At 34.9% G+C, this 25,985-nt stretch overlaps 2 protein-coding genes across 5 annotated transcripts; one reads left to right on the top strand and one right to left on the bottom strand.

Annotated features, from left to right (window-relative positions):
* The first annotated feature begins 793 nt into the window (after positions 1-793).
* LOC113494579 (amidophosphoribosyltransferase-like) lies at positions 794-25,549 on the top strand. 4 transcript variants are annotated; one of them, XM_026872980.1, is made up of 14 exons: positions 794-962; positions 6,106-6,278; positions 15,592-15,700; positions 16,511-16,657; positions 16,974-17,097; positions 17,740-17,870; positions 18,288-18,406; positions 19,104-19,139; positions 19,569-19,658; positions 20,053-20,211; positions 22,295-22,422; positions 22,856-23,077; positions 23,519-23,639; positions 24,048-25,549. In XM_026872980.1, exons 2-14 carry the CDS (start codon positions 6,113-6,115, stop codon positions 24,197-24,199), a joined length of 1,704 nt encoding a protein of 567 aa, XP_026728781.1. In that variant the 5' UTR covers positions 794-962; positions 6,106-6,112; the 3' UTR covers positions 24,200-25,549. The 4 variants fall into 4 exon arrangements, with proteins under 4 accessions (XP_026728781.1, XP_026728785.1, XP_026728784.1 ...); XM_026872983.1 differs by lacking the exon at positions 794-962 and adding an exon at positions 3,758-4,358; XM_026872982.1 differs by lacking the exon at positions 794-962 and adding an exon at positions 5,527-5,606.
* On the bottom strand, positions 7,851-12,183 carry LOC113494577 (midasin-like). The gene is made up of 2 exons (XM_026872977.1): positions 8,397-12,183; positions 7,851-7,884 (listed from the first exon to the last, which is right to left on the bottom strand). Exons 1-2 carry the CDS (start codon positions 11,347-11,349, stop codon positions 7,877-7,879), a joined length of 2,961 nt encoding a protein of 986 aa, XP_026728778.1. The 5' UTR covers positions 11,350-12,183; the 3' UTR covers positions 7,851-7,876.
* Positions 25,550-25,985: the final 436 nt, after the last annotated feature.

The following is a 25,985-nucleotide window of genomic DNA, read 5'->3' as shown; positions in this document are numbered from 1 at the left end:
CGTAGGCATTTCCTCATATTATCTATTACATTTGATATTTTTATATTGACCTAACCAAGTTTAACACAAACAAAATAAAGGTAAAAATTTGAAAAAAATATGTTGTACGACTTTCAGACTTACAGAACATGTACACAAAATTTCATAAAATTGCTCAAGCCGTTTCGGAGGAGTTCAATTTCATACACACGAGAGTTTTAATACTTTAAATACTAATAATAATAAATTCAGTCATTATGTTGTATTTCAGGACTTCTTGTACACATCAAATTGTTAAAACCTTTAGAAGTAAGGGCAGAAATAAGAATCTATCAATACTTGTACATAAGATAAACATCACTTTTATAGCTCGAAGTATGGAAGATTTTATGTGTCATGTTGTCTCATTTCTGTTTGAAATGCCAGAGAGTTCAACTTAAAAGAAAGTTATTTTTTACATTAAGTATTAAAAACTTAAGAGGTATTGGTTTAATAATCTTTTGACTAGTTTTGAAGCAAGTATCAACATGGTTTAAAACTTGTGAAGGTACTATAATTACGTTCCAAAACGAAAAACATGCACAGTTGCTCGTTTTGCCATTGCCTCGAAGCAAACAATTATCTTTGTGATATCACTAGATTCTTCATTAAAATATCTTTAATTTTGTATATCATAGAATTGAATGGTAACTACGCGTAAATATTATGAAACTACCTCTTTGTTTATTATTTATTAGTCTTTAGCTGTAATGACGTAAATATGTTACAAAAATTGGAACGTACATAATGACCTCTTTGATTTTGTATCTCTGTCGCACACTTAACGTCAACTAACTAATTCAAACAAATGAATGAATACAGACAGACGGTCGTACAAATTACGTCTTTCACAACATCTAAGTTGCCGCTCCGCTGTTAATATATTACTAAAAAAAACATTGTGACTTTTTGAGAAGTATTTAGCTGTCAAGTTATCCGTCCAGGTGAGTACTTTATTGATATAACTTAAATATAATTTAAAGAAGGTCAGGTGCGCGTTTACCTGTTGCTAAAATAATTACGCGACAAAGTTAAACTCAGTGAAGTTGTGAACTTTTGTTTGTTTGTAATGCTCTTCACAATTTGGTCAGGTTATTGTGTTTAATTCATGAATGTTAAGTGTACCACATGGTTAAAATTTACGACTTGTTTTTTTTTTTACGTAATTTCCTTGTTGATTTTAGTGCTCATGTCACATGTGGTACTAAGGCTAATTTGCTACAATTGTTGGTCAATTAAGGATACTGTAGTCTTACCGCGAGGTTAGGTCGAATGGCCTCGGATTTTAATTCAACTTCAAGTTACGTATTCATTGTAGCCAGGAAAAAGAACCTAGATAAACAAAAATATTCAGATTTTTTCTGTTCTTCATTTTAATGTTGAGGAAAATTTTGAGATATTTTTTGTTTCTGAAACTTGACTTTCAGATCTGTATTTAAATAATCTATCAGCCAAAACTAAATTTAAAAAAGCCAAATATTTACGTATCTCATAAATAGAATTTAGACTTGAGCTACAACCAAATTGTTTCCACTTAATTCGTCTAACAGATAGCACAAGTTTTATTATACATCTGGCTATCCAAACATTTTATTTATTATTTTTTTACCTCCTCCAATACTCTTTCTAGGTAGGTAAGAAACATGAGTTTAAGTTACAATTATCTCAATAGCAACAATATGGTGTCACTGAGGTACTTCTTTGAAAGTTTAGTAAACATTGCATCATTAAACTAAGATATAACATTATCATCTGTGGTCAAAATCTATCAGGAGACCAACGGCATGTAACCTCTTTATCAACTACTGTGTGATGTGACCGCTGGTTATAAACTTTATCAAAAAACGTGTTGTCAAACACCTGAGTACTTAATATAAATACAAACGTGATCAACCTATAATAACGTCTTTGATAGTTAATATGGATAACTTAGCCTGATAATTTACTCTGCCAACTTAAAAGTTGCTCTTATCTTATTGACTTATTGAAAGTCTGTACTGAAAATGTTTGAAAGTTCAGAGTGCTGTTTTTGGCCTACTCAGTACTTTTATCCTAACTGGATTGCGGAATAATAACAAAATTATTTTTTATCGATTTTAATAAGAACGCAAAGTTGCTTTAACAAAATTGGGGTAGATATTTACAAATGATTGTGTAAGCTGATTATTCAACTATTATCTTTCCTAATTCCTGTATTGGAAAAATAGTAAAAAGTATTAAAGTTATTATAAATACATAGAATTCTATTTCATGAATATAATTAATAATTAACAATGGTTAATAGCTGTGGTGTTATTGGCCCAGTTGGCTTGCCCTAGCTATCATAAGTTCATGGAACATAGTATTAAAGAAAATAACTTGCAAATTGTTATTCAATTAATATGCCAATCTGGTTAATACTAAGTGTTATTTGGCCTCATTAAAAGAAGATTGTTTTTCTAAACTTGTGATAAAACTTTATCTAATTTTGTTGTCTGCCTAACAAGTCCCTAGTTTGCTGATGTCGTGTATAATAATTTATTAATAAATAAGGTCGCATGATCTCGATACGCAATCGAAATACGCTTTACGTACGTCATTGGAATTTGCTCGCGTATTTGTAAGGAATATTTTTTTATAAGCAAACATCATTTCAACATCCTTCTTATTATTTATCTGATTGTGCAGTCAAAGTTTGTTACATAAGTGCTAGCAATTTTCGAGTAAAAGGACCAGTGTGGTTATTTTTTTCGGTAAAATTTTGCTGTTTTCTTTAACCTGATATTTTAAAGTGAAAATGCTTGTATAATTTTATAGATATGAGTAGAATTTCCTCGTTATGACATAATTGCATTTGTCAATTATTATAGTAAACATTTGCCTCTATCCTGTTTGAAATACAGTTATGTGTCTTTTTCAATCTTTGTTTAAAAACTTGGTTTATAAAAATTGCGTTCAAAAATAATTGCGTTCTATAAGATTTTCCAGATTACAAGTTATGCAGTAGAGTATTTGTTTGACAAAAACATTAAGATCGTTTACCTTTAGTTAAATATCGTACCAAGTGGAGAGGATAGCTTAATGTAGGTACATATAAAATTACGCACGTGATTGCGTTTCCATGCACAAGACCGATTGTCTGATCGATAACCGTGTTCGATAATCCTACACAGACCTCATTAAATAGTATGACCTTAGTTGGCTTTTAAACATACATTATGTCAGCACGTAATAAAATATTTTTTTTTATATAAGCGCGATTTGATAACTTTCAAGAAACGATATGAACGCCGAAAAAAAATCTATCAAGTAGGAAGCAATTATAAAATGACATGAGCAAGAAAATGTATCTTCAACAAATAAATTCATGAAATCGTAAAACGAAAAATATAACCTCTTCACAAAGGACCAAAAGTCATGGTCCTTTGGGTCGCAAATTATATCGGTGTTTTTTCCCTTGGCAATCACAAATATTCTTCCTAACATGCGTACTAACATAGCTATACTTGCAATTTACAAGACAGTAGAGTTCCGGCATTATTCAACCTAGTTCTTATTCACCTAAGATTACTTCATCAGTTCCAATCTTCGGTCTACATTATGCGGGTCGATTGCTACGTGCCTGACAATCGGACACCTACGTCTGTTTTGTAACCAAGAGACAGTTACTTGTTGCACTAGTTACTCTTAGACAATATTAGATTGATCTGGACATAGCCTGTTACTTCGGAATTGTTGAATGACTTTATTGGTAAATATTAGATTGGGCAATACGGCTCGATGTGATTTTGTTAATTTTTATTGGTCTTGTGACGGAATTTAATTGCAATGCAAGGTAAATATTTTGACCGACAAAATAATAAATGATAGATCGAAAAATAACTGTAATCCGTTTCGAGAGGTTACTAAACCCTAGTATAAGCAGGTTAAGGACATACCAATGGGGAATTGCATATAATCAACAACCGATCAAAATACCTCATACCTAAAAATATCACTTCAAGTAACGTGATAAATAAGTCGCGTGCAACTTATCACCCAAATTTAAAATTACCGCAATTACGTACTAGGCAACAAAAATACTGCAGTTCATTGTTTTTATTGCACCAGACTCTACTAAATATAGTGAGGCACTGTCATCATTACAATAATTATTATTAATGTTGTGTTAATTTCCAATAATCTTATCGTTCGCTTGTTTATTGCTCCCCCTCGTGGAAATGTACAAGTCACAAGATAACTGACCCCCTACGAGTCAAGCGTCTTCTGTAATGACGACACACTCCCGGAGAATTGCTGTGTTTATACTAAATTACGAGTTACGATCGTCGAATTGCGTGCGAAAAGCATGTTTTTATTATGTACGTACTTCTTTCTACTGTGTTTCATCATTTTGTTTCTTTTGATAACCGATAACTGGAGGTTTAATGTTTTTGTTTGTCGCAAAATAGATCTTTTTCGGGTCAATGGTTATATTATCTTGATTGACCCAAAAAGAGCGTGATCGGAATAAATCTCGTGTTTGCTTTCGCGTGACTTGTTTACTTGTAACTAATCTTTTAGGTGCATGTGCAATTAGTGGGCGTTCGTGTTACCTGGGGAAACAGGTTGCTAACTGCGGTCGGTCCGTTATCTATCGTTCAATACCTTATCGATCTGTCTCAAATGTCAATAAATAACTTGTAAATGAGAAAGGTCCGCTTTCCATTGCTTTATTATTGCTTCTCTCGACCTCTTTCTGACAAGTGAGGTAAATAACTAATAAAATAGCGTAAATATTGACGTTCTAGGGGTTCTGAACTAGAACCTTCTCTAGATGATGTTTTCTTTCAGTTGTATTTGATTTGTTTACTTTAAGATTACCTGAACAGTAAGTTATATTCATTAAATAAATAGAAATCTGTGATTTACGTTAGACATATTTGTTAATTAGTGTATTTGTATTAATATGGCGAAGTGTTATTTGAATTCTAAAAGAAGCTGGTTTCAAATCAAATACTATTCAGCAATGTTAAATTAAACAGACGTCTGAATACAAAACCGTATTGAGAGGCCGTCCATTAAAACTGTCTGAGGCTGTAAATATGCGACTCAATCTAATTTATTCCCGACTTATATACTCTCTATCCCTATCATGACCTACATATTTGAGGGAAGTGCGCAAATTAAAAAAAAAACAAAAACATTCCTAATGTCATCGGGTTAGCAACACAATGTTTATCGAAGTCCCAGTACTGAAATGACGTCAATATATTATTTAAACATCCCCTTTACGTCACTTGGAATTAAGAGCAACTCCCAGTTTTAGGTATCGTAATAATTTAGTTGAATATAAAATTAGCCCATGTTTTGTTTTACTATCGGGTATTAAAACTTGTTTGTATACACGTTCGTCTCATTTATAATGTAAAGTGTTAAAGAAATATCGTTAGTACGGTCCTTGTCGCCGCAGTGTGATTTTGTGCGGTCAGAGCAATTAGTGACCTTAGTGTTTGTTTATATTTTCGTGTTAGTGACTATTACACAATAAGTGTTAGCTGGGTGGTTGATACGAAGCTTTATTTAAAAATATTTAGCTTTAGTTCTAATACTAGACTTCAGAGTAACTGGTAAATATTTTAATCAAAAATAACCAACACTTTCATTATTTTCTTGAAATCTTTATTGCTTATATCGAATTATTTTGATACGGCAAAGCTAGTAGGCTGACCTTACCATCGTCCCATAATAGGCAGTACTTAGTCTTACGGTACTTAATTCCTAACACGTTATGGTAGGCCTTTAATGTGACTTGAATTTAATAAACTTATTTAGAAATAGAGGTTTGGTCTTTTGGTACAATTTAAAAGGACCGGTCCTTTTATAATTATCGGGTTACAACCTAATGATGCTTTATTAGTGAATTGCAGTTTAAGGATATGACTTATTTGTTTTTTTTCTTTAACCTTATACAAATAACACACTGAGCTGACTAATTTGTGTCATTGCTGTTCCAAGATTTATAGTTTACTCAAGTGTTGACTGTCCTTAATAGCATACTACAAATCAGCATTACCAGTATATTCTGTCGTATACGGTATATTAAAGCAGATTTTTTAATCTTTACAGGTAAAAAATGAATGGTCCAGAAGGACCAAGCTGTCAAGATAGTTGTGGAAGTGTAAATAATTCACAGGCAGCCATGGAGCGCCTAGGAATGGAGGGATCGTCATCCTGCGATAGAAGTCACGGCGAAGTTAAAGTGAACAGCAAGAGATTCGGAAGGGGAGCCGTACAATCAGGTTAGTTTCATCCTAATGTGCATAGTGTAATCTCGTATCAAAGTGCCTTTTTTACAACGTCTCCGTAAGGATTCGATCTATGTTCATGAAGACTTTGTGTATATTTTGAAGAATCTCAGAATGGGTTTATAGGCTATTATAATTTTGATACCATTTTTTGTTTCAAAGAATGGACTCGCTTCTTTGAGAGATTGAAAGGGTAATGTCAGAATTACTGACTAAAACAAAAGAAGATGAATAAAAGTAGCCTAATAATCTGCGCTTGTCAAAATATTTTTTTTTTTTGACACAAAACGACACAAGCAGTTACAAGCTCCTAATTATGTAAAGCAGGAAACGAGTAATATTATTCATTTATAGTCTTACTACGAGTACGGATTTAATATCCGCTCGTCATGAAAGAGACGAAACATTAAGCTTAATCGTCTTTAAAGCTAAGGACATGTTATAGAAATAGTCCATACCTCCTTTTATATAATTGCGAAAGATTTTATTACTCTGGCATAGCAGCTGGACCAATTTTGATGATATTTGATATGGTGTTAGCTAATAGCCTGAATTAACGCAAATGCTTTTAAAGCTCTTTTTGCTGCTATAACAGACACGGGCGAAACAATAAGTATGTTTAGAGCTCGCCCATATGCAGTTAACGATACAGACGATGTAATTTTGTAGTAAATCAGATTCTCGAGGAAATTCAATAGCTACTTGAATGGAAGTCATTGTCATTTTTAAGTTCTTGTTACTTTAGACGACTACAGTAGAAAAAATAAATAAATAAATAAAAAAAAAACTTACTGATGATCCCGAAGAATTTTTGATAACTCCCTTCCATGTTCTGCTTTGGTTTACTAACTTTCTTTCTGGAACATTCGAGGCCTTCACATCTCGTCTCAACATTCTGTTCATCATTTTCATCTTCATTTCTATGAAGTTCATCGTGATCTTTACGTGCTTGCTGTATATATTGTATACTTTGTTTATAATTTTGTTCACGTTGCTCTTGACTTAGTGGATCAATCCCCTGTTCAGTGTTTGGCACATCACGAGCTTCCACGACTTCCTCTATTGGCTTGGCTTCTATCTCTTCAACCACCTGTTTACTTATCAATTCGTGCACACCTGTGTGGTATGGTTCAGTCATTTGTTCAACAGTAAATTCATGATTTAGTTCGAGTTGTTCTTTACTATTTTGTGGAAATATTTTATTACTACTGGATTCTAGTTGGGCCTGAGTCGGGACTTCAGCCATTGGTTCAGGTCGCGGTCTACTATTTTGAGCGTTTACTTGTGTAATTGTTTTCTCAGTGAAGTATTCATTATGTCCTTCCCTAAGCTCGTCATCTTGGTCTTTATTAGTTGGTGATATATTTTCTGCATTCGAAATTTCGTTGTTCTTCAATTCATTGTATAATTCAATATTTCCTTCTAGTTCGTGAATACTACTGTCTTTACTGGGAATTTCCTCTTTACCTGTTTGTCCAATATTTTGTACAGTATTTTGTTCAATTTTCCATTCATAATTTTGTTCCAGGTTGTTTCCACTTATTCTGTTATCCTCTGGTACAATATTTGGGATCTGATTGACGCTATTTTCTTCAATCACCTGTGTAATTATTTGTTCATTAATATCTTCATAATATGGTTCAGCGAGCTCTTTTTTAACTTGATCTATCATCTGTTCGACAGTATATTCGTTATTTAGTTCAATATGTTCTTTACAATTGTGTTCTTTTAATCCTTTGTTACATGGTTGGAATTGTGGGTGTTGATTTTCACTTATTTGCTTTGGATTCGGTCTACCGCTTTGTCCAGTAACTTGTGTAAAATTAGTTACAATATAGTATTGACTATTTTCTTGCCTAAATTTATCATCGCTTTTATTTTGTGGCCAATTCCCTACATTTGTTCCTACAATATTATCTTTATTAAATGTAATTTTGTCTAGTTTCTTTTGTTCTGAAATATTCCACTCGTGATTGTTTCCAACTGTTTCTTCGTCCATGTTATGAACAATTGTAATATTATTTTTACTATTTTGTTGAACTTTGGGGCTATTATTACTGGTGTCAGTATCTAATCCTACATCATCAACTACCGTATCTGGATTATGTTCACCTTTTTCATATATATTTGCTCCGTTGTTTTCTTTCTTTTCTTTACTATATTTCTCAATGTTATCACTGCTAATAATTTGATCTTGGAGAATTTGCATTTCATCGTCATTTGGATATTCGAAATACCCTTCATTACTTCGGTCCATATCGTCATCGTCTTTGTTTTTCACTTTCTTCGCACTATTTAATTTTATATGTTTTCTAATACTGTTGTCAGGATTATCTTTAGTGTTTTCTTCAACGTTTAATTGAATATCACCGTCTTGAATTTCATTAACAACGACATCCATTTGTAACTTGATCCAACTGTCCTTGCTTTCTTTACTCACTTGGTTATTTATATCCTCTTTATCTTTCTCATTTTGTCTTTGTGTACTTGTACTTGCATCAATTCCTGAAATAACCACATCCTTTTGTAGACTGATCCAGTCCTCCTTGCTTTCTTTATTATGTAAATCAATGTCTTCCTCAGGTTTCTCTTCTTGCCTCTTTATACTTTCTGTGACAAAGTTCCCTCCGTTGTTCACTTGAATAATATCTTCTTGAATTTCTGATACAACCACATCCTTTTGTAGATTGATCCAGTCCTCCTTGCTTTCTTTATTATATAAATCAGTGTCTTCTTCCGGTTCCTCATCCTGTCTCTGAATATTTTCTGTGACAAAATTCCCATCGTTGTTCACTTGAATAATATCTTCATTAGTTTCTGATACAACTATATCATTTTGTAGACTGATCCAGTCATCTTTGCTTTCCTTATTGTATAAATCAAGGTCTTCTTCAGGTTCCTTGTCCTGTCTCGGAATACTTTCTGTGACAAAATTCCCTTCATTATTTGGTTGAATAGTATCTTCATTAGTTTCTGATACAACTTTATCATTTTGTAGACTGATCCAGTCATCTTTGCTTTCTTTTTTGTATAAATCAAGGTCTTCTTCAGGTTCCTTGTCCTGTCTCGGAATACTTTCTGTGACAAAATTCCCTTCATTATTTGGTTGAATAGTATCTTCATTAGTTTCTGATACAACTTTATCATTTTGTAGACTGATCCAGTCATCTTTGCTTTCTTTTTTGTATAAATCAAGGTCTTCTTCAGGTTCCTTGTCCTGTCTCGGAATACTTTCTGTGACAAAACTCCCTTCATTGTCTGGTTGAATAGTATCTTCATGAATTTCTGATACAACTATATCATTTTGTAGACTGATCCAGTCGTCCTTGTTTTCATCTTTCTTCACCACTCTCTGTGAACTCATGTCTACATTTTCCAGTTCATAATTCTGTTGCGGCTTGCTTTGATTTATGTTAATATCATCTGTTTTTATAACTTCATCAATTCGTTGTTGGTTCTTATTTGCTTCTTTACTATGTTGTTGCCTGTCTTTTATTTTCTTTTCGTTTTTGTTTTTAATTTCCTGAATCCAGTTTAATTTTATGAAATTCTTAACGTTTCTTTGTTGCTTATTTTGTTGAGTATTTTTATAACGGTTATGTTCGGGTTCGTTTGTATTTTCCGCTTGAATATTTTCTGTCCGGTTTAATTCACTGTACTCTTCAATTATTTCTTCTTTATTCGGATAACTATTTTGTAAGTTGCCCTTTTCGCTATTTTGTTGAATCATGATGACATTGATTTCGGTACTGTCGGTTTCAAGTTTTTTTTGTCCGTCTGTGAGATCTTTATTATTCTCGCTATCAGCCTTTTCTATATTCCCTTCGTTCGATACTTCAATCTCCTCCCTACAGATTTCTTCCTCTTCTTCAGTAGTTTGTATAACAAATTCTTGGTTCTTGCTCTTGTTTTTGTTTTTGCAGGTACAAGCACATTTTGATTCAATGTGTCCTCGTTTTGGATTTGCTTCTGATGAATCTTTAATATTCCCATCGCACTCAAGACACTCTTCGTTATCTCTTAGATTGTTTAATTGATCTTTGTTTTCGTACTGACTGTTTTCAGCGGTATATACTTCATTTTGTTGGATTTGGTCATAAGTACTTTCTTCTGAATTCTCATAGTTCTTGTTCTCTTTGTGCGCTTCATTATCAGACACAATTTCCCCTTCACTACTAACGATTTCGTCAATTATTTGTTGAGTGTGTAGATCTAAAGACACATCTTTAATTGTTGCATCAGTCTTATTTGGTTGACTTCCCACTTCAGATATTTTTTCTACTTCTAGGTTATCTTCAACGCCTCCGTCACGTTCTATTTCTGGCATCGTCAGTCCATCAGAACCAAATCTATCTTCGTTATTGTATTCATTTGATACTTCACTAACAATTTCTTTGTTTTCTACACTTTTATCATCATTATCAAAAGTGGTTTGTTCAATACCACTTTCGTCAATAAGTTTCTTGTTCGTTGTTTTTTTTATATCCATTTCCCATACTGCAGTATTTTGAGACATATCTCCTCCAGTATTTTGTTGGACATTGCAAAATTCACTGTTTGGTTGAAGGTCTCCTTCACAATTTGGTATGTGCGCTTCATTTGTAATCGTGATATTTTCTTCTGTACTAACGATTTCGTTATTATCGTTCTGGCTGTTTAGTTCTGACTGAAACTGCTCTCCAAATATATTTTTTATTTCCTGATTACTATTACCTTCAATGCCTTCGTCACTTTCCGTACCTTGCACAGCCAGTCCTTCAAAACTAAATCTATCTTCTTTACCACTTTCGATTTGCCCTTCACCAACTATTTCTATGTGCTCTTCACTTAAAGCATTTTCACTTGTTTGATCAATGTGCTCTGCATCTGTAATTGCGCCCTCCTCGTTATTTTTCTTATTCATTATTTTCTTGATATTCATTTCCCATTTTTCTTCTAAAATCTCTTGAAATACCTTTTCGGATTTTGATTGAGCACTTTTATTTGAGAATTGTGTTACAGTACAAGTATAAAGCATTCGAAAATGCATATCCTCTTGAGGATTTTGTGCGTGATGTATCTTCATTGTTGCTATGTTTATTGCATCTGACGGTTTCACGTTATGACGCCAATTTATACTCTACGTGTCGGATCATAACCTAGCGCCATTCATGCCAGACGCCATTCAATCTTTTATAAATGTTTTATTTTTACGATCCTCGTACACTTCATCAAAACTGGTGATAAATATGTTATGTGAGTATTAGCAATATACAGATGTTGCGACCAGACTGTGCCCTGGTATGGCTAGTATTGATTACGTCTTTGTCGTTGCGGTCCGTCAATCAAAATGAGATAACTACCTATTTATGTCAATTATGTATTTTAGACTGACTTCCGGTCAATGTTTAGTTTGGAACTCTGCAGATTGCAATTTACTCTTGTCTCTCTGACTTATGTGAAGTTATAATAAATGTCAAATTGTTATATCCGTTTTGAAATGAATGCATCCAATGACCAGATAAAAGATGCCATAAATTAACATAGAATTCAATTGGGTTTCGTTCAAAAATAACTTATTTTACGGCTACCATGTTCCAATCTCTGGAGAGTTACAGGAATTCAGTTTGCACAAAACAGTTCTACATCTGCTGTATAAATAATATGTTAAAGTCAAGCTGTCTGACATAAGAGAATGATACAATATTATTATGTAACGTTACGTATTCGGTACCTGCCAAGGCCATTGTCGCAAAAACTTATTTGTTTTACAAATACCAAGGACCTTGAATGAGCTATCAATCTTCAAAATTTAAATATTGTTTCACGAAACTTAGCATTGGTATATTGTTTGGGAATTCAACTCTCGTCATCATTCCCCTGCCCTTATCCCAATTATTTTATTCGGGGTCGGCGCAACATGTCTTCTTCTTCCATACCTTTCTATCAACGAAAATCAGCACTATTCCTTTAAAATGTATTTCGTTACTTTTATTTACGTTTATTTGATATTCCTTTTATTTGGGGTACTGCTACGTTTTAATGTAATATTATTGAGGATCCTTTAGAGAGATGCCTCTCTACTCCTTGTATTGCGATGTCACGCTTCCTCGACCATAATAATAATGCTTTAAGATATGATGTTATGCCTCCATATTACTTGTTTTGCTTCAAGTTTCCTCGTTTTAAAGTGCTCGAGATTTATAATATCATCGATTATATTGGATAATAAACAGACTACACACACTATATTGAATATGCGTAAGTAGGGCAAAATGGATAGACACTCGTTATCAAAAAAAACTTCATGTCTTTTAAACGCGTCTAATTCTCATCCAACGTTTTATGCTTAGTAAGTTTCATTACCTGTGGAACAAAGCTTTGGGCCTCAAAAAGCTTCAAATGCTAAAGTAAACCCGCAGTCCTGGAATAGTTTTGAAATCTCATAAACATTCAAATGAACACATTCATTTTGACAATCAAAATGCGGAAGGATCTCATAAACAAAGCATTGTTGTTGTTTAATTTTCTTGTTAATGTCTAAGTAGCAATATGTAGTAAAGTTTATTTCGTTGAAAGCAGGTCGTTGCGTTTGATGATAAGCGTACTTTATCACCTATTGTGAAAATTAGTATAGACGCAAATACAATACATTTTTATTTTATTATTATTATTATAGTACAATTTATTTTGTTGATTTAAAGTGTAAGTTGAGTGTCATAACTCTCCAAATGTTTGTACTAACTGGCCCGAAATATAAATAGTTGCTCTTTAGAAATTTAAAAATCAATTGAGTTCAAGTTAGACACGCGACACTAAAAGATCCGTACAAATACTACAAAGAAATACATGTTTTTTGTAAAAAAATGGATCCTCATCAGACGTACGAAGGTACCAGCGATGTTTAACCGCGATTATTATTATTTATTGATATTGAAGCATCATCATCTGGAGATTTTTTTTAGCCATCTCGGTTCATGGGACAGATACCTTACATGAGGTTGGAAGAAAGCTAAGCCTTAGTGACAGGTGGTCGTTTTTAGTCTTTAGATACGAAACCTCCAAAACTACCTTGCCGCGTTTAATAAAAATAGACTCCTGCTCGCTAAACATCATAATAACTCTTATTGTATTTCATTACGATAGTCCAAAATGAATCTGTACTCTCTGAGCCAGCCTGACCACATCCAGCCGTCAAAATTTTTATTTCGCTTCAGTCCTTTTTGACGAAAATCCATAAATATCCAAATACTCTTCCTCTAACTTTTATTTTTTTTATATTGCACAATGCCTACTTATTTTACATAGCGTATCAATTCGCCTATTACCTATTGTTGATTTCATACTTGCTATCTTAACTATAATGTGATTATAATGACCTAGTGCCATTAATTGCTATGTTACGGCATTGTTTTTACTTCTCAATGTTACGCCTTGTATATTTCAAATACACAATTTCGTTCTTAAATTTTAGTTGAATAGAAGTTTCCGACAGTCTTTCAAGTGATGTCAAATACCTATATGGCGGTTGGCTATTTTTTGGTTTCGTGTTTTATCGAAGTCCGCTTTAAAAGCTACCACACCTAAAAATATTCAGGCGTCTTCTTAATTATAAGACGACCTCCGCTCGAGTTGCGTACACACCGGTTTCAAGGTGTCGCTAGGTCTGAGGTCCCGGGTCCGATCCCCGGTCGGGTCAATGCAAAAATTCACATTTCTATACTTTGTCTCGGGTGTTTGTGGTGAATTCCATAACACAAGTGCTTTAGCAACTTATTTTGGGTTCAGGACAATGTAGGTGATGTTGTCCGCATTTATAACCTTTGGCCTAGCTTTAGGTAGAACTTACGTAACACAAATTACAACGTAGCAAGAAGCCAATATTAACACGTGCAGATAAATTCGGAACTCAATCACCAATTATCAATTATGCCGTATTCCATTATCTGTTGATGAAACTGAAAAGGTCAGAATGTCATACGTTCTGCGTGCTTTTGATAACGACCACGTGTTACAATGGAAGCTGTGGCGGTGGCTGAAATATGATGATCACGTGATAATGAAACGTTACGTATGATCGAGATACTAAAATATTCTGATGGGATGGGATATGTTGGTTGTATTCCGTTCAGAGAGCCTACCTTTTACTTAAAGTTATATTGATGCGGGTGTTAAACAGAGAACCTGTCTCTGTCAAAGTCTCTACGAGACTATAATAATGTTGCTTTAAGACATGGTGGTAGTCCCTCGGGATCACGGGTTGTAGCGATGATCTGCCATTGGGTCAAAGATGTTAATTTAAAGATTAATAGGTGACTTTCGTCAAACTATCGTCGACGTTTGTGCGATGTAGACGCTGAAACATCGTGATTGTGGTCGTTGTATTCCTGTCATTATTAAAATTATGTGAATTTATGAGTCTCTATCCTAAATAAAAAAATGTAATGGTATTTTAGAAATCGTTAGATCAATCCTTTTTCGAACAACTCTAGACGACAATCAGTTTATCTTTAACCGTTACTAAAGAATTTTATTTAATTATTTGTCTTCATTTTTTCCTAATTTTGTAAATGGAATCATTTAATTTCATCATCGCTATTAACCTTAAAAATCAATCTTCCTTGTTCTTAAACTCATTTATCTTTTGACATTTCACCCAACCTCGATTTAATCTAAATCTTCAGAGCCTACCTATTCATCTAACCTACATATATTTGTAATAAAACTTAACACAATGAGGCCGATATCTTGTATTTTTATCGGTCTAAACGTGAATAAATTGGGTCAATATTAACTGAAGGTTATGAATTGCTCGGAGAGATACGCGGGGCAGACTCTGCGAACTTTAAGTAAATGATATAATAAGATAAGCGATGTCACTACTCGAGGGGCGTGTTTGAAGCGTAAATTATGTCTTCCTTAGATTGCTTGGTAGGTCCTTCAGTTTGTCAGTAATGAAAGGGACTTTTAAAATGCTCTATGATATCATATTTGTTGCTCATGTAAAGCATTTTTTGAAGTCGGTTCGCAAGCAAGAGCTGTGGACAGATTTTTTTTTATCGTCACCCCAAGTTCCGTAATGCGCCTTTGTGGTCTCCAACATCTTCACTCACAGAATAACTGTAAGTGTTTTATGAATAACTTTATTCATAAAAAACCCACATACTTAGGAAAAGTTGTTTTTTGGAAATTAAAGGATCTACAACATTTTTCATGTTGACTGGAAGATGAAATAACTTATTTCCTTAAGATTATTTCCATGACCTAAGTTCCCCCAACCCTTATAAAGTATATGAAATAGTAACATAATTGTATACAATTGTTCCAGGTCTGACCCACGAATGTGGTGTGTTCGGAGCTATCAGTACCGGCGATTGGCCGACGCAGGTCGACGTGCCTCAAGTCATCTGTTTAGGACTTGTCGCGTTACAGCATCGGTAAGATACAGTATAACTATAACAGGTCAAAAAAGAGGGCTATAATCAGAATAAGAAATAATCTTATTGTGAGATTTCATTATAAAATGTTACAACGGATTCCCCGCCGCGTCAGCCCATGATTGCGGGCTCCGTTTGACTCCGAAACTAGTCGGGCAATCCGGATAAATACGTGTGATTAAAGCGTTGCATCATTTACTAAGAAATATTTTATTCATATAAATTAGACAGAAAGTATCACCATATCTTAAATGATATAATGTTATGTGTCGAAGAGTGACAGCTCAATACACGGAGTAGAGCGACATCTATCTTCCACACCAGCAATAACTTTAAGATGGTGTAGGCCCCAGATTGCGTCTATTACTTCAAATTGTGTCTATTACATACTTCAAACAACACCTTTATGTCAAGGTAGTAAAAATCATTTTCACAAATATCAGTGAGGCCAAAGTTCTTTCGAAAACCGGTCTATTTGTGAATACTTCTATTGACTACTTGTGTCTCTACGTGTCATTAACGTTCTAGAATAATTAATGGCTTAACTTTCTCCGGTATTTCTGTCATTCTATGTAAATAACAAACAGTTACTACTGATAGTTATGCTAAACCTGCTCCGATATAGGTCTGGTATCTTAAAAACGAGTACCAGCTAAGTTGTATTAGCATAAACAATTTAAAAACAAGTAACGCTAAAAGTTTGATGACTTTACCGTTTTCTGATACTAACTAATTATTACACTAAACCTTTAAATGAAAAATAAAACATAACACAACAATTGTCAGTTAATTTAAATTTACCCTTTCCAGAGGACAAGAGTCAGCCGGTATTGTCACATCGGAGGGCAAGAACGCTCGCCATTTCAACTCTCACAAAGGCATGGGACTGATCAACAATATATTTAACGATGAAGCCATGAAGAAGCTTAAAGGAAACCTCGGAATTGGACACACTAGGTTTGTTGTTCTTCAACTGGAATTTTAAGAAAAATAACTACTCGTTTTTCTTACGTCATATACCACGTTTCTTGGGCTTCTGTAACCGAAGGGTCAGTCGAACAGTTGAACCATGACTTTTTGGGAATAGGTTGTCAATGGGCGTAATGTCTGAAAACACAGCTAACCATATTGAATCCACTCGATTTTTTTTATATCAGGGACGTCAGGCAGATTTCCTGCAGTCAACTTAAAGAATAAATTATTGGGTTTAACTTCTGTAATGAATCATACAAAGCTTTTCAGCATTTATTCTTAAGCCATCGTTATTGTTCAGGTATTCGACATCAGCTGCATCGGAGGAGGTGAACTGCCAACCGTTCGTGGTACACACTGCTCACGGCGCTCTCGCCGTCGCACACAACGGGGAACTCGTCAACTGTGGCAGTCTCAGGAAGATGGTGGGCATTTCTTATATATTATTACTACTACTGCACTATTTTTGTAGATATACGTTAAGGTTAGGTTAGCCAATATGTTAACCGAAATTATCAGCTATACAAAATTTGGCCAAAATTGGATCAGTTGTTTAGTAGTAGCAAGCGGACAAATAACGGACAAACAAATAATACCTACTCACAAAATTTCACTTCAATAGTTGAAGAGTGTTACTCGGAAGGCATCCAAACAGGCTGTATACCATTACCTAACAGCGTGTGGTGTGCAATAAAGAATATTCTATTCTATTCAAGCGCAGCGGAGATACGATTTCTGCGATATTACCTACAACAACAAATAATAAAAATTCACAGAACATTTCTCTTGTACTTGTCTAGCTAGCACTTGACAATTTTATGACCGTATCATCTCCAATGTCATGTCAAGTTTAACTACTACTACTACTTTGTACCCCACAATGTATCTTGGCATCTTACACGAGAGAACGCCACTTTACCCGTCTCAACTGTATCACTCCAGCGATACCTAGGTCGGCAAACAGGGTGACTACCGAGAGGGCTAGAGATAGTCCCGACAAGTTTAACACAATTTGTATTTTGTTGAATGTACTTCATACATAATTAAAAGTCACGTTCACCATCCAGGTATTAGGACGCGGAGTGGGTTTATCCACGCACTCTGACTCCGAGTTGATCACGCAGGCGCTCTGCCTCAACCCGCCGGAAGGCGAGACTAATGGACCCGACTGGCCTGCAAGAATCAACCACCTTATGAGGTAAATTCAAATATATTGTGACAAAAACTTAATGATACCCAGTGTATTTGAATAAAAGTTCAAAAGTACTACAGTTAAACCATCATCGGTTAATGTTGGCTTAATGCACGGAAAGCCGAGAGGTTGGGGTTACCACGCTAAACCAGCTATACGCGACGTGTCGCGGGTTCAATCCCCACGTAGGACAAGGGTTTGTGTCTTCCAGTTGTCCTGAGGCCGGTTGTCTTTATACATGTGACTTGAATAAGAAAAAATAACCCGTCTTAGATCTTACTCGTCTGTCCCTGACAGACAGGATCAACTGTTTATTTCAATTATACTACTTAACAAGTTAACAACCGATATTGTGGAATACAATAAAATTATTATATAGCAAGGTCTATCTGTGAGTCTTCATCGATGTATCTTTGCACACAGACTGGCGCCCCTAAGTTATTCACTGGTAATTATGTTGAAAGACAAAATCTACGCGGTACGTGACCCGTACGGCAACAGACCACTTTGTCTCGGAAAGATTTTACCTTTAGGATCATCATGTAAGTACTCACAATATATAATAATGGGTTGTCATAATAACTGTTAATATGTGTTAATGTTATAATTAATGTCCATTAAAAAGGCATGCGTGAAATGCATTTGCCATTATTGGGGTTTAGATTTAAGAAAAGTTTTGGTTATAACATCAAAACTTGATGAATTTATTATTATATGTTGAATAACTTTATGTTAATTCGTTTTTTGTTTATTGCTGCTGTATGGATGAACGTAAGTATGTCATTAGAAATATAACACTTCGGTGTAAAATACAATTTATAACGAATTAAAAGGGCAATCACTAATTATTATTCGTGTGGTTCTAACATTTGGGATGCTAGTGCAAATTGCACATTTGGGGTGCAAATGCAGGGGATCGAAATATCAGAGCCGCAACCAGCAGTATATAACTCCAAGGGCGTATCTCCGTTTCTCAAGCTGCAACGTGACGTGACGGTCGCAGCTTTAGCATTAAAGACATCATTTATATATACATACGTTTGTCAAAATGTAATTTCTCTAAAGCTCTGACCGAGTGACATTTCTACAAACTTAAAAGTTTGTAGAAAATGCTCGAAAATGAATCAGTCACGTGACTTACCAACGCGACGAGACTTAGCGTTTATTATGGTCATTCTATGTATGTATGTATGTGTTATGAACATGTTTATTATATAATTTGTAACTAAACATTTCCAGATGTCTACAAACAGTCTTCAGCGCAGCATGCCGCGGGTAATGCATGATACATTTCATTATTTATCATTTAATTATTAACTAATTGATATCATGGGTATCATCATATGCATGGATTATAATCGATACCTTGTGGTTATACCCGTTATCTGTGGGTTTAAAATAAAAATAAGTGGCAAGCTCCAGGCTTTCAGATGTTGTAATGCCGTGTGAGCACATTTTTTTTTCTAGATACATCTTTAACCGTCATTTCGATATTAACATTGGGATAATCAAATCACGAAATATAATTTATCATGACATCATATTTACCGTTCTGGTATTGTATCATAAATACATTTGTGGAAATATTTAACTATTTTTAATATTATTGTGTTTGAAACGACATCATTGCAATGTTTTTGGAGTCATAACAACCTCAGCCGAGTCTGCGATTTGTTTGTGGCTATATATAATTTTTATTTACAGTTTTAATGAACGGTTGCGCCAAAAACGGCGTAGATGAGAGAGCAGAGGGTTGGGTCGTGTCGTCTGAGTCATGCGGCTTTCTCTCTATTGGTAAGTCATTCTTTAAATTTAGATTTAACCGGTGTAGCAATATAAGTAAACGATTTGACTAACTATTTAGGTACGTTAAAAATACTTACTTTTTCTGACTGTCTGAACCACGGAAGTCAATTGCCAGTTTTCAAAATTTTACTTTAACACATCCTGCATTTTTAAACAAACCGCAAAAAAAATGTTTCTTTTTTTTTTTGGAATAATTCAATATTTCATAAAGAAAAATCAGAATAAAACACCAGGTCTGTTCTTACTTATATTTTTGCTTCATTTTTTCAAAAGATTTTTTTTCAATAGGCCCCTTTTTTAAAACGTTCACATCATTCATATTGACTGTAGGTGCACTATTCTCTAATTATAATATTTCTTACCATCCTCCTGTTACCCGCAGGCGCGCGTTACGTCCGCGAGGTGCTCCCGGGCGAGATCATCGAGATGTCCCGCCACGGCGTGCGCACTGTGGACGTGGTGGAGCGGCCCGCAGACAAGCAGCAGGCATTCTGTATCTTCGAGTACGTGTACTTCGCCAGGGCAGATAGTATCTTTGAAGGTATGACTTGAAAATACTACTAGGATAATGCTGTCTTATTTTTTATGCTCTTGATTGTGTAGAGTACGAATTCTGTCAAGCGGTAAAAAAGAACTTTCTTTAGATTAGATAATAGAGACATATTATGTCCAATACAAAGACGCAGAAAAAAGTGCCTCAATTCGAAACCTCAAAACTTATAGCCCGACGGTATTTTAAACCGAATGCATTTAAATGACTACGTGTTTACTTGTTCATTTTATTGACAAACATCCGCATAGTTTTGGGCTATGAGCAGGGACCGGCCGGATACTCATTGAAAGGGTTTTTGAAGGGGTTTTTTTAAGCGCTTCAAGAAAAAACCCTATGACATATGTTACACCTTCGAACGGATTACTGGAACCCTGTTCCGAACAGGTTACCCTTTACTACCCTGTAACACTGTAACAGGGTAACCCACTCCAACCTAAGACAATGCAATATGCACTCTTTATCATAGACATTAGTTTGAAAATAGTCTAACCACGAGCGCACGTGACATATTACCGCCCAGCGGCGCCATTGTTGCATTTACCGATCGACTTGTAAACATGGAATAAAAATCATTGTGGATATGATCTTACAGTTTAATTTTGCTTGTCGCACTTTTCAAACGTTGTGATATATATTTTTCGTGTCTATACTTGTAGACCAGGGTCGATAATTTTTAAAACCAAATTAAAAAATAGTAGGATGAAACCCATTAGAAAAGAAGGGGAATATTATAAAATGAAAGGAAAAATAATTTACGGGTGATCTGAGGTCGGGAAGGGGGTGGGAGTGACGTTTGAAGAATAAAAAACGGTTTTTATCAATTTCCGGCAAAACTAAAATTCGTATCGAAAAAAGTCAAATGGCAAAGTTCTAAAAGAAAAAGATCTAAAACTTTTGTGTTTACATTTTTTTCACATAACCTCAAAATTTATGTGAAAAATCTAAAAAACCAAGATTGTGGTTTTTTATTTTTATCTTTTACAAAAATTTATTTTTGTAACGAAATTTGGTGAAAACTTACTTTTTTGTGTCCCAAATACGCTGTAATTTATTTGATTAAAAATATTTATTTTTTCACCTTATTTTGAATTAATATAAAAAACACTCTAATTTTCAATCGAAAATTCACCCGTCAAATCTTCTCAGAAAATGCAAAAAATGAAAAAAAAACCTATTCTGGCTATTCGATTTTTTTAAAATTATTATAAATAATTTCATCTAAAAAATTTGATCTCATTTTGTGTTCAATAGACCAATAATCGAGGAAGGTTTTAGGCTAGGTATATCAAATTACGCTGCAACTAATAGGAGCGAAGATTTAATGGAAAATGTGGCAAATACGGGGAAAAATATTAATCTTCGAGGGCTTTCGTTCAAAAATTCCTAACTTATATCTTCTAACCAGACGGACGAAGTCGCGGGCAACAGCTAGTTACCTATATGACGTTTCGCGCGTAGGTAGTTTGTCCGAGAGGCGCGAGTCGCGGCGCGACGCGTCGGCGATAGAAGAAAATCAGCTGTAGTCTTAGTAAAGCAATGAGGGGCCGCTAGGGTGCAAGTATGCAGCTCAAGTTTAGTGGGTAATTCAGGGTAACACGAATAAAAGCCTTTCGTGAAGGTAACCACTTCAAAGGGTTAAGTTATTGAAGGGGTTAACCCCTTCACGTGGTTACCATAATGAAGGTGTTAACCATTTCGCTGGGTTTCGAGGCTGTAACTCGAACAAAAGGTAACACTGCGATATGAGTTACCCCGTGTACGGGTTACCCTGTCAAACGGCTTAACTCTAAAGTGGGGTTGTCCGGTCCCTGGCTATGAGATACAACGATGAAAATTGTGTCATTTGATGTCATTCAAAAGAAAAGTTGATCTATTGTGAACTATTTGATCTTGTGTTTCGAACAAGGTCAATATGTAATTTAAAATGATGATTGTGTTAAATTACGAAAGTTTATCTCGTGTTTATTTTATGCAGCATACCTTTATATACAAACAAAGTATATGATTGAACTACTGCATTCATTAGCTGTAGTGCTAGAGTACCAATCTCTGACGCAATCCTCCCCCGCAGGTCAGATGGTGTACTCAGCCCGCATGCAGTGCGGCCGCATGCTGGCGCGGGAGTCCGCTGTGGACGCCGACATCGTGTCCTCCGTGCCAGAGTCAGGGACTGCCGCCGCGCATGGGTACGCCAGACAGGTACTGATACATTATGTTCCTAATTATTTTTAAAAAGTTGACTCAAGACCAGTTTCGAAGTACACCAACACGCTGACGAAGAATGCGGCAAAAAGGTCGCTAATCGAACTAAATCACCAAAATATTAGGAATGTCGCTGAGATTCCATTTTAGATCATCGTTTTGAAGAAAGAAAAAAATGTTACAATCAACTTCAAGTAGAAAGTAACGAGCCAAATTTCATAATACTGGAACGAAAGACAGCTGCTTCATATTAAATAAAAAAAAAAAATAATAAAATGAGTTCTTTCCATTACAAAATTCTGGGCAAAAAACATTTAAATACCGGTGAATTGAGAATCTCTTTTTTAAGTCAGTTGAAAAAAAAACACATTCACCATTTCACCCACGATTACCCATACAATTACTAAATATTACGTACATCCTGTTCCAGTCTGGCATCCCGTTCATGGAGGTCCTGTGTAAGAACCGCTACGTGGGCCGCACGTTCATCCAGCCGTCCACGCGGCTGCGGCAGCTGGGCGTGGCCAAGAAGTTCGGCGCGCTCTCGGAGAACGTGCGCGGGAAGCGCATCGTGCTCATCGACGACTCCATCGTGCGCGGGAACACCATCGGGCCCATCATCAAGCTGCTGCGGGACGCCGGCGCCGCTGAGGTTGGCCAAAACGTCAATAACTAGCTATTTCTTCTCTTGTCTCCCGCTTGCTATGGAGGGAATTGGAACATTTTTTTTGCTCCGCTGTTTTATTTCTCATGAATTTCTCTGCGGAATCCAAGGCAGTTAATTGTTTCCCCTGGGACACACCAAGCTTAAGTGTTTCGGTGGTTTTCGTTGGTTTCATTGTAGATCCTAGCTTACAGGAGTTGCAATGAAAGGCAGGTGTGGCGGAGTAGTTAAAAAAAAGTGTTATAGCAAGAACTGAATTCAGCAGCACTTGAAATTCTTTTCTAATATTTTTGTTTATTTTGATTTAAACATAAACCTTAGTAAAATAAAATCTTCCCAAAAAAAAATTTCATTCCTATTGCACTTTCTTGTACAAGAAATCCCTGAGTGTGCAAGTCAACTAATCACCAACCATTTGTTTCTGTCTAGGTACACATAAGGATAGCATCTCCTCCGTTGAAGTACCCGTGTTACATGGGCATCAACATCCCCACACGGGAGGAGCTCATAGCCAACAAGATGGACTCCTTCAAACTTGCTGAGCACGTCGGTAAGTTATAACGCATGTTCGACTAGTTTTGATTTTGATCACGTTCACACACAATATTAAACAAACTTTATCAGTGTTGTATTTAGACGTTTAAGCTGCGTGAGAGGTATCATACCTACTTATAAACTTTCACCTTTATAAAATCAGTTTTAATTAATTAGCAAATTATACAGGCTGTTACGAAAACATCTAGATAAAAACTACCACGAGTATGCGTTTGAAATTAGACATTTCTAGGACGTTATACTACAATAGTTACTTAAATGATGCAACGGTCTCCCGCGTATTTATCGGGATTGCCCCACTATTACTTCACCGTATCACTTTGGTAACATGAAAGATCGAGTAAATTAAAAAATACTCCATATGTAATAATCTCGTGTATTAACCATCAATCTATAACTCCAGGTGCCGACAGTCTAGAATACTTAAGCGTGGAGGGCTTAGTATCAGCGATACACTACAACATGAAGACCACGCCCAGCGATGGGCTCGGCGGCCACTGCACGGCCTGCCTCACGGGCGAGTACCCCGGCGGAGTGCCCGACGACGAGTGGTGAGCTACACTCCGCGCAAGACACGATACACCATGTTACACACCTTATACAACACGCTGAGACACTTTATATCGACTGGGTATAGCTATAGAAGTCCGTTCATACCGATTTACAGTGATTTGTAGGTATTGGTAATTATGTTTTTAGCTATACTAGGTGTCAAACCTATTTTGTTCCCTAATGATACAATAGGAACTCTTTGAATTTGATTGCGTACGGTTATTTTGAGAAGCCGGACTTCTGCTGCTGATACACTGCCCAGTCGCTATAAAGTTCGAATCGAAGTAAATAAGGTTGATTGTAACACTATAATCCTATAAAGTTATTTTAAATTAAGAATACTTAATATACTGCTGTGTGTATGAGATGTTAAAGTTGTATGGAATGTGTAACTTAGTTGTTACTGGTACAGTCGCTAACTTCAGTGGTTTTAATACCTATTTTGTGATGCTGCTCTTGTGTAGTCGACTGTACTGTTATATTTACAAATATATTGTTAGATCAATATTCTATAAATTATGGTGGTATTTGGAAAAGTAAGTGTTTGTTGCCTGATGTGTTCTAAACTTATACACATACAATAAAAAACAATGGTTTAAAATTTCATTTTAATGGGCAAGTAGTTGTTGTGTACTTCTAGTGCCATGTTCATAATACATATAATTTACATCTACTTCAATGTCGAATATGACATTCAAACAAACACTCAAACACAAGGCAATGGACAAAATATGTATGGTATGGTCCTATTTCATACTTATACTCAAATTCTTTAATTTAATACACGTTTACTGTCTTCTATTGACTTATTTGTGTATTGTTATATTTTTCTTACTCGAATAGTTAATGAAAATGGACCATTCAGTTTTATCTTCTACTTGTAAGCTGCGTTTCCACCAATGTCACGTAAGGAGGTAAGTTTGTAGAATTAATAGTGTTTTGTAGGTATTATAAATAACATATTTTAACACTATTAACAAAATTATAAACGACAATAATTGGATCATATTTTGTTTTCATATTTTTAATGAAAAAACTTCAATTTATCCATAATATACAACATACATCCCGAATTACGGCACTGATCCCTGGTGGAAACTCAGCATAAATTTGTATTGTTATATTTTGCCTATAGTAAGTCTCTTACAAACTCGTATGACGGTCCAAGCAATATATTTCTCTACAATGTGCATTTCTTTCGAATTGTTTCTCGAATATAGAATTAGAATTTATTCCTTTTAGCTAAGGTCGTGCTGGCTACGACAGAGTCTATATTACAGCTAAACTAGTGATACAATTAATATAAGAATATTATTAAGAGTTTATACAAAAATAAACATTCCTATAAATAAATATATATTTTTGTTATATGTTTATACGAAATCGAAAATGTAAAAATGCTACGGTTTTTTTTTCAAATGAATTATTTTTTTATTTTAATGTCATTGGGATTTTTTATAGTTTATATTCACGAAAACTATTATAAGCAATACGGGAGCTATTAAATCCTGATTTACAGAATGTATGAATCTGTCAGTTTTCTTGACAGTTTCATACAATCTCAACAGTAATTTAAATACAATAAGCATTGTTATAGTTGTCTAAGATATTGTAATATTTTCACTCATAATATTAGGGGACCAATATGTGCCTTCACGTGACACGTGACATTCTCAAAATACTTGCATTTCTTCATTATGACAGAATGATTGTGTCTATATTGTTATTTAATCTCGGATAACATGTAAAGGCTGATTTACATTGAACACTTTTTTTGCTATCTAAAAGG

The sequence above is a fragment of the Trichoplusia ni genome, chromosome 5 (assembly GCF_003590095.1).
Source record: "Trichoplusia ni isolate ovarian cell line Hi5 chromosome 5, tn1, whole genome shotgun sequence".
In the NCBI taxonomy this organism is placed as follows: Eukaryota; Metazoa; Arthropoda; class Insecta; order Lepidoptera; family Noctuidae; genus Trichoplusia; species Trichoplusia ni.
The sequence above is the reverse complement of the archived record's forward strand: the minus strand, read 5'-3'. Positions and strand labels throughout refer to the sequence as shown.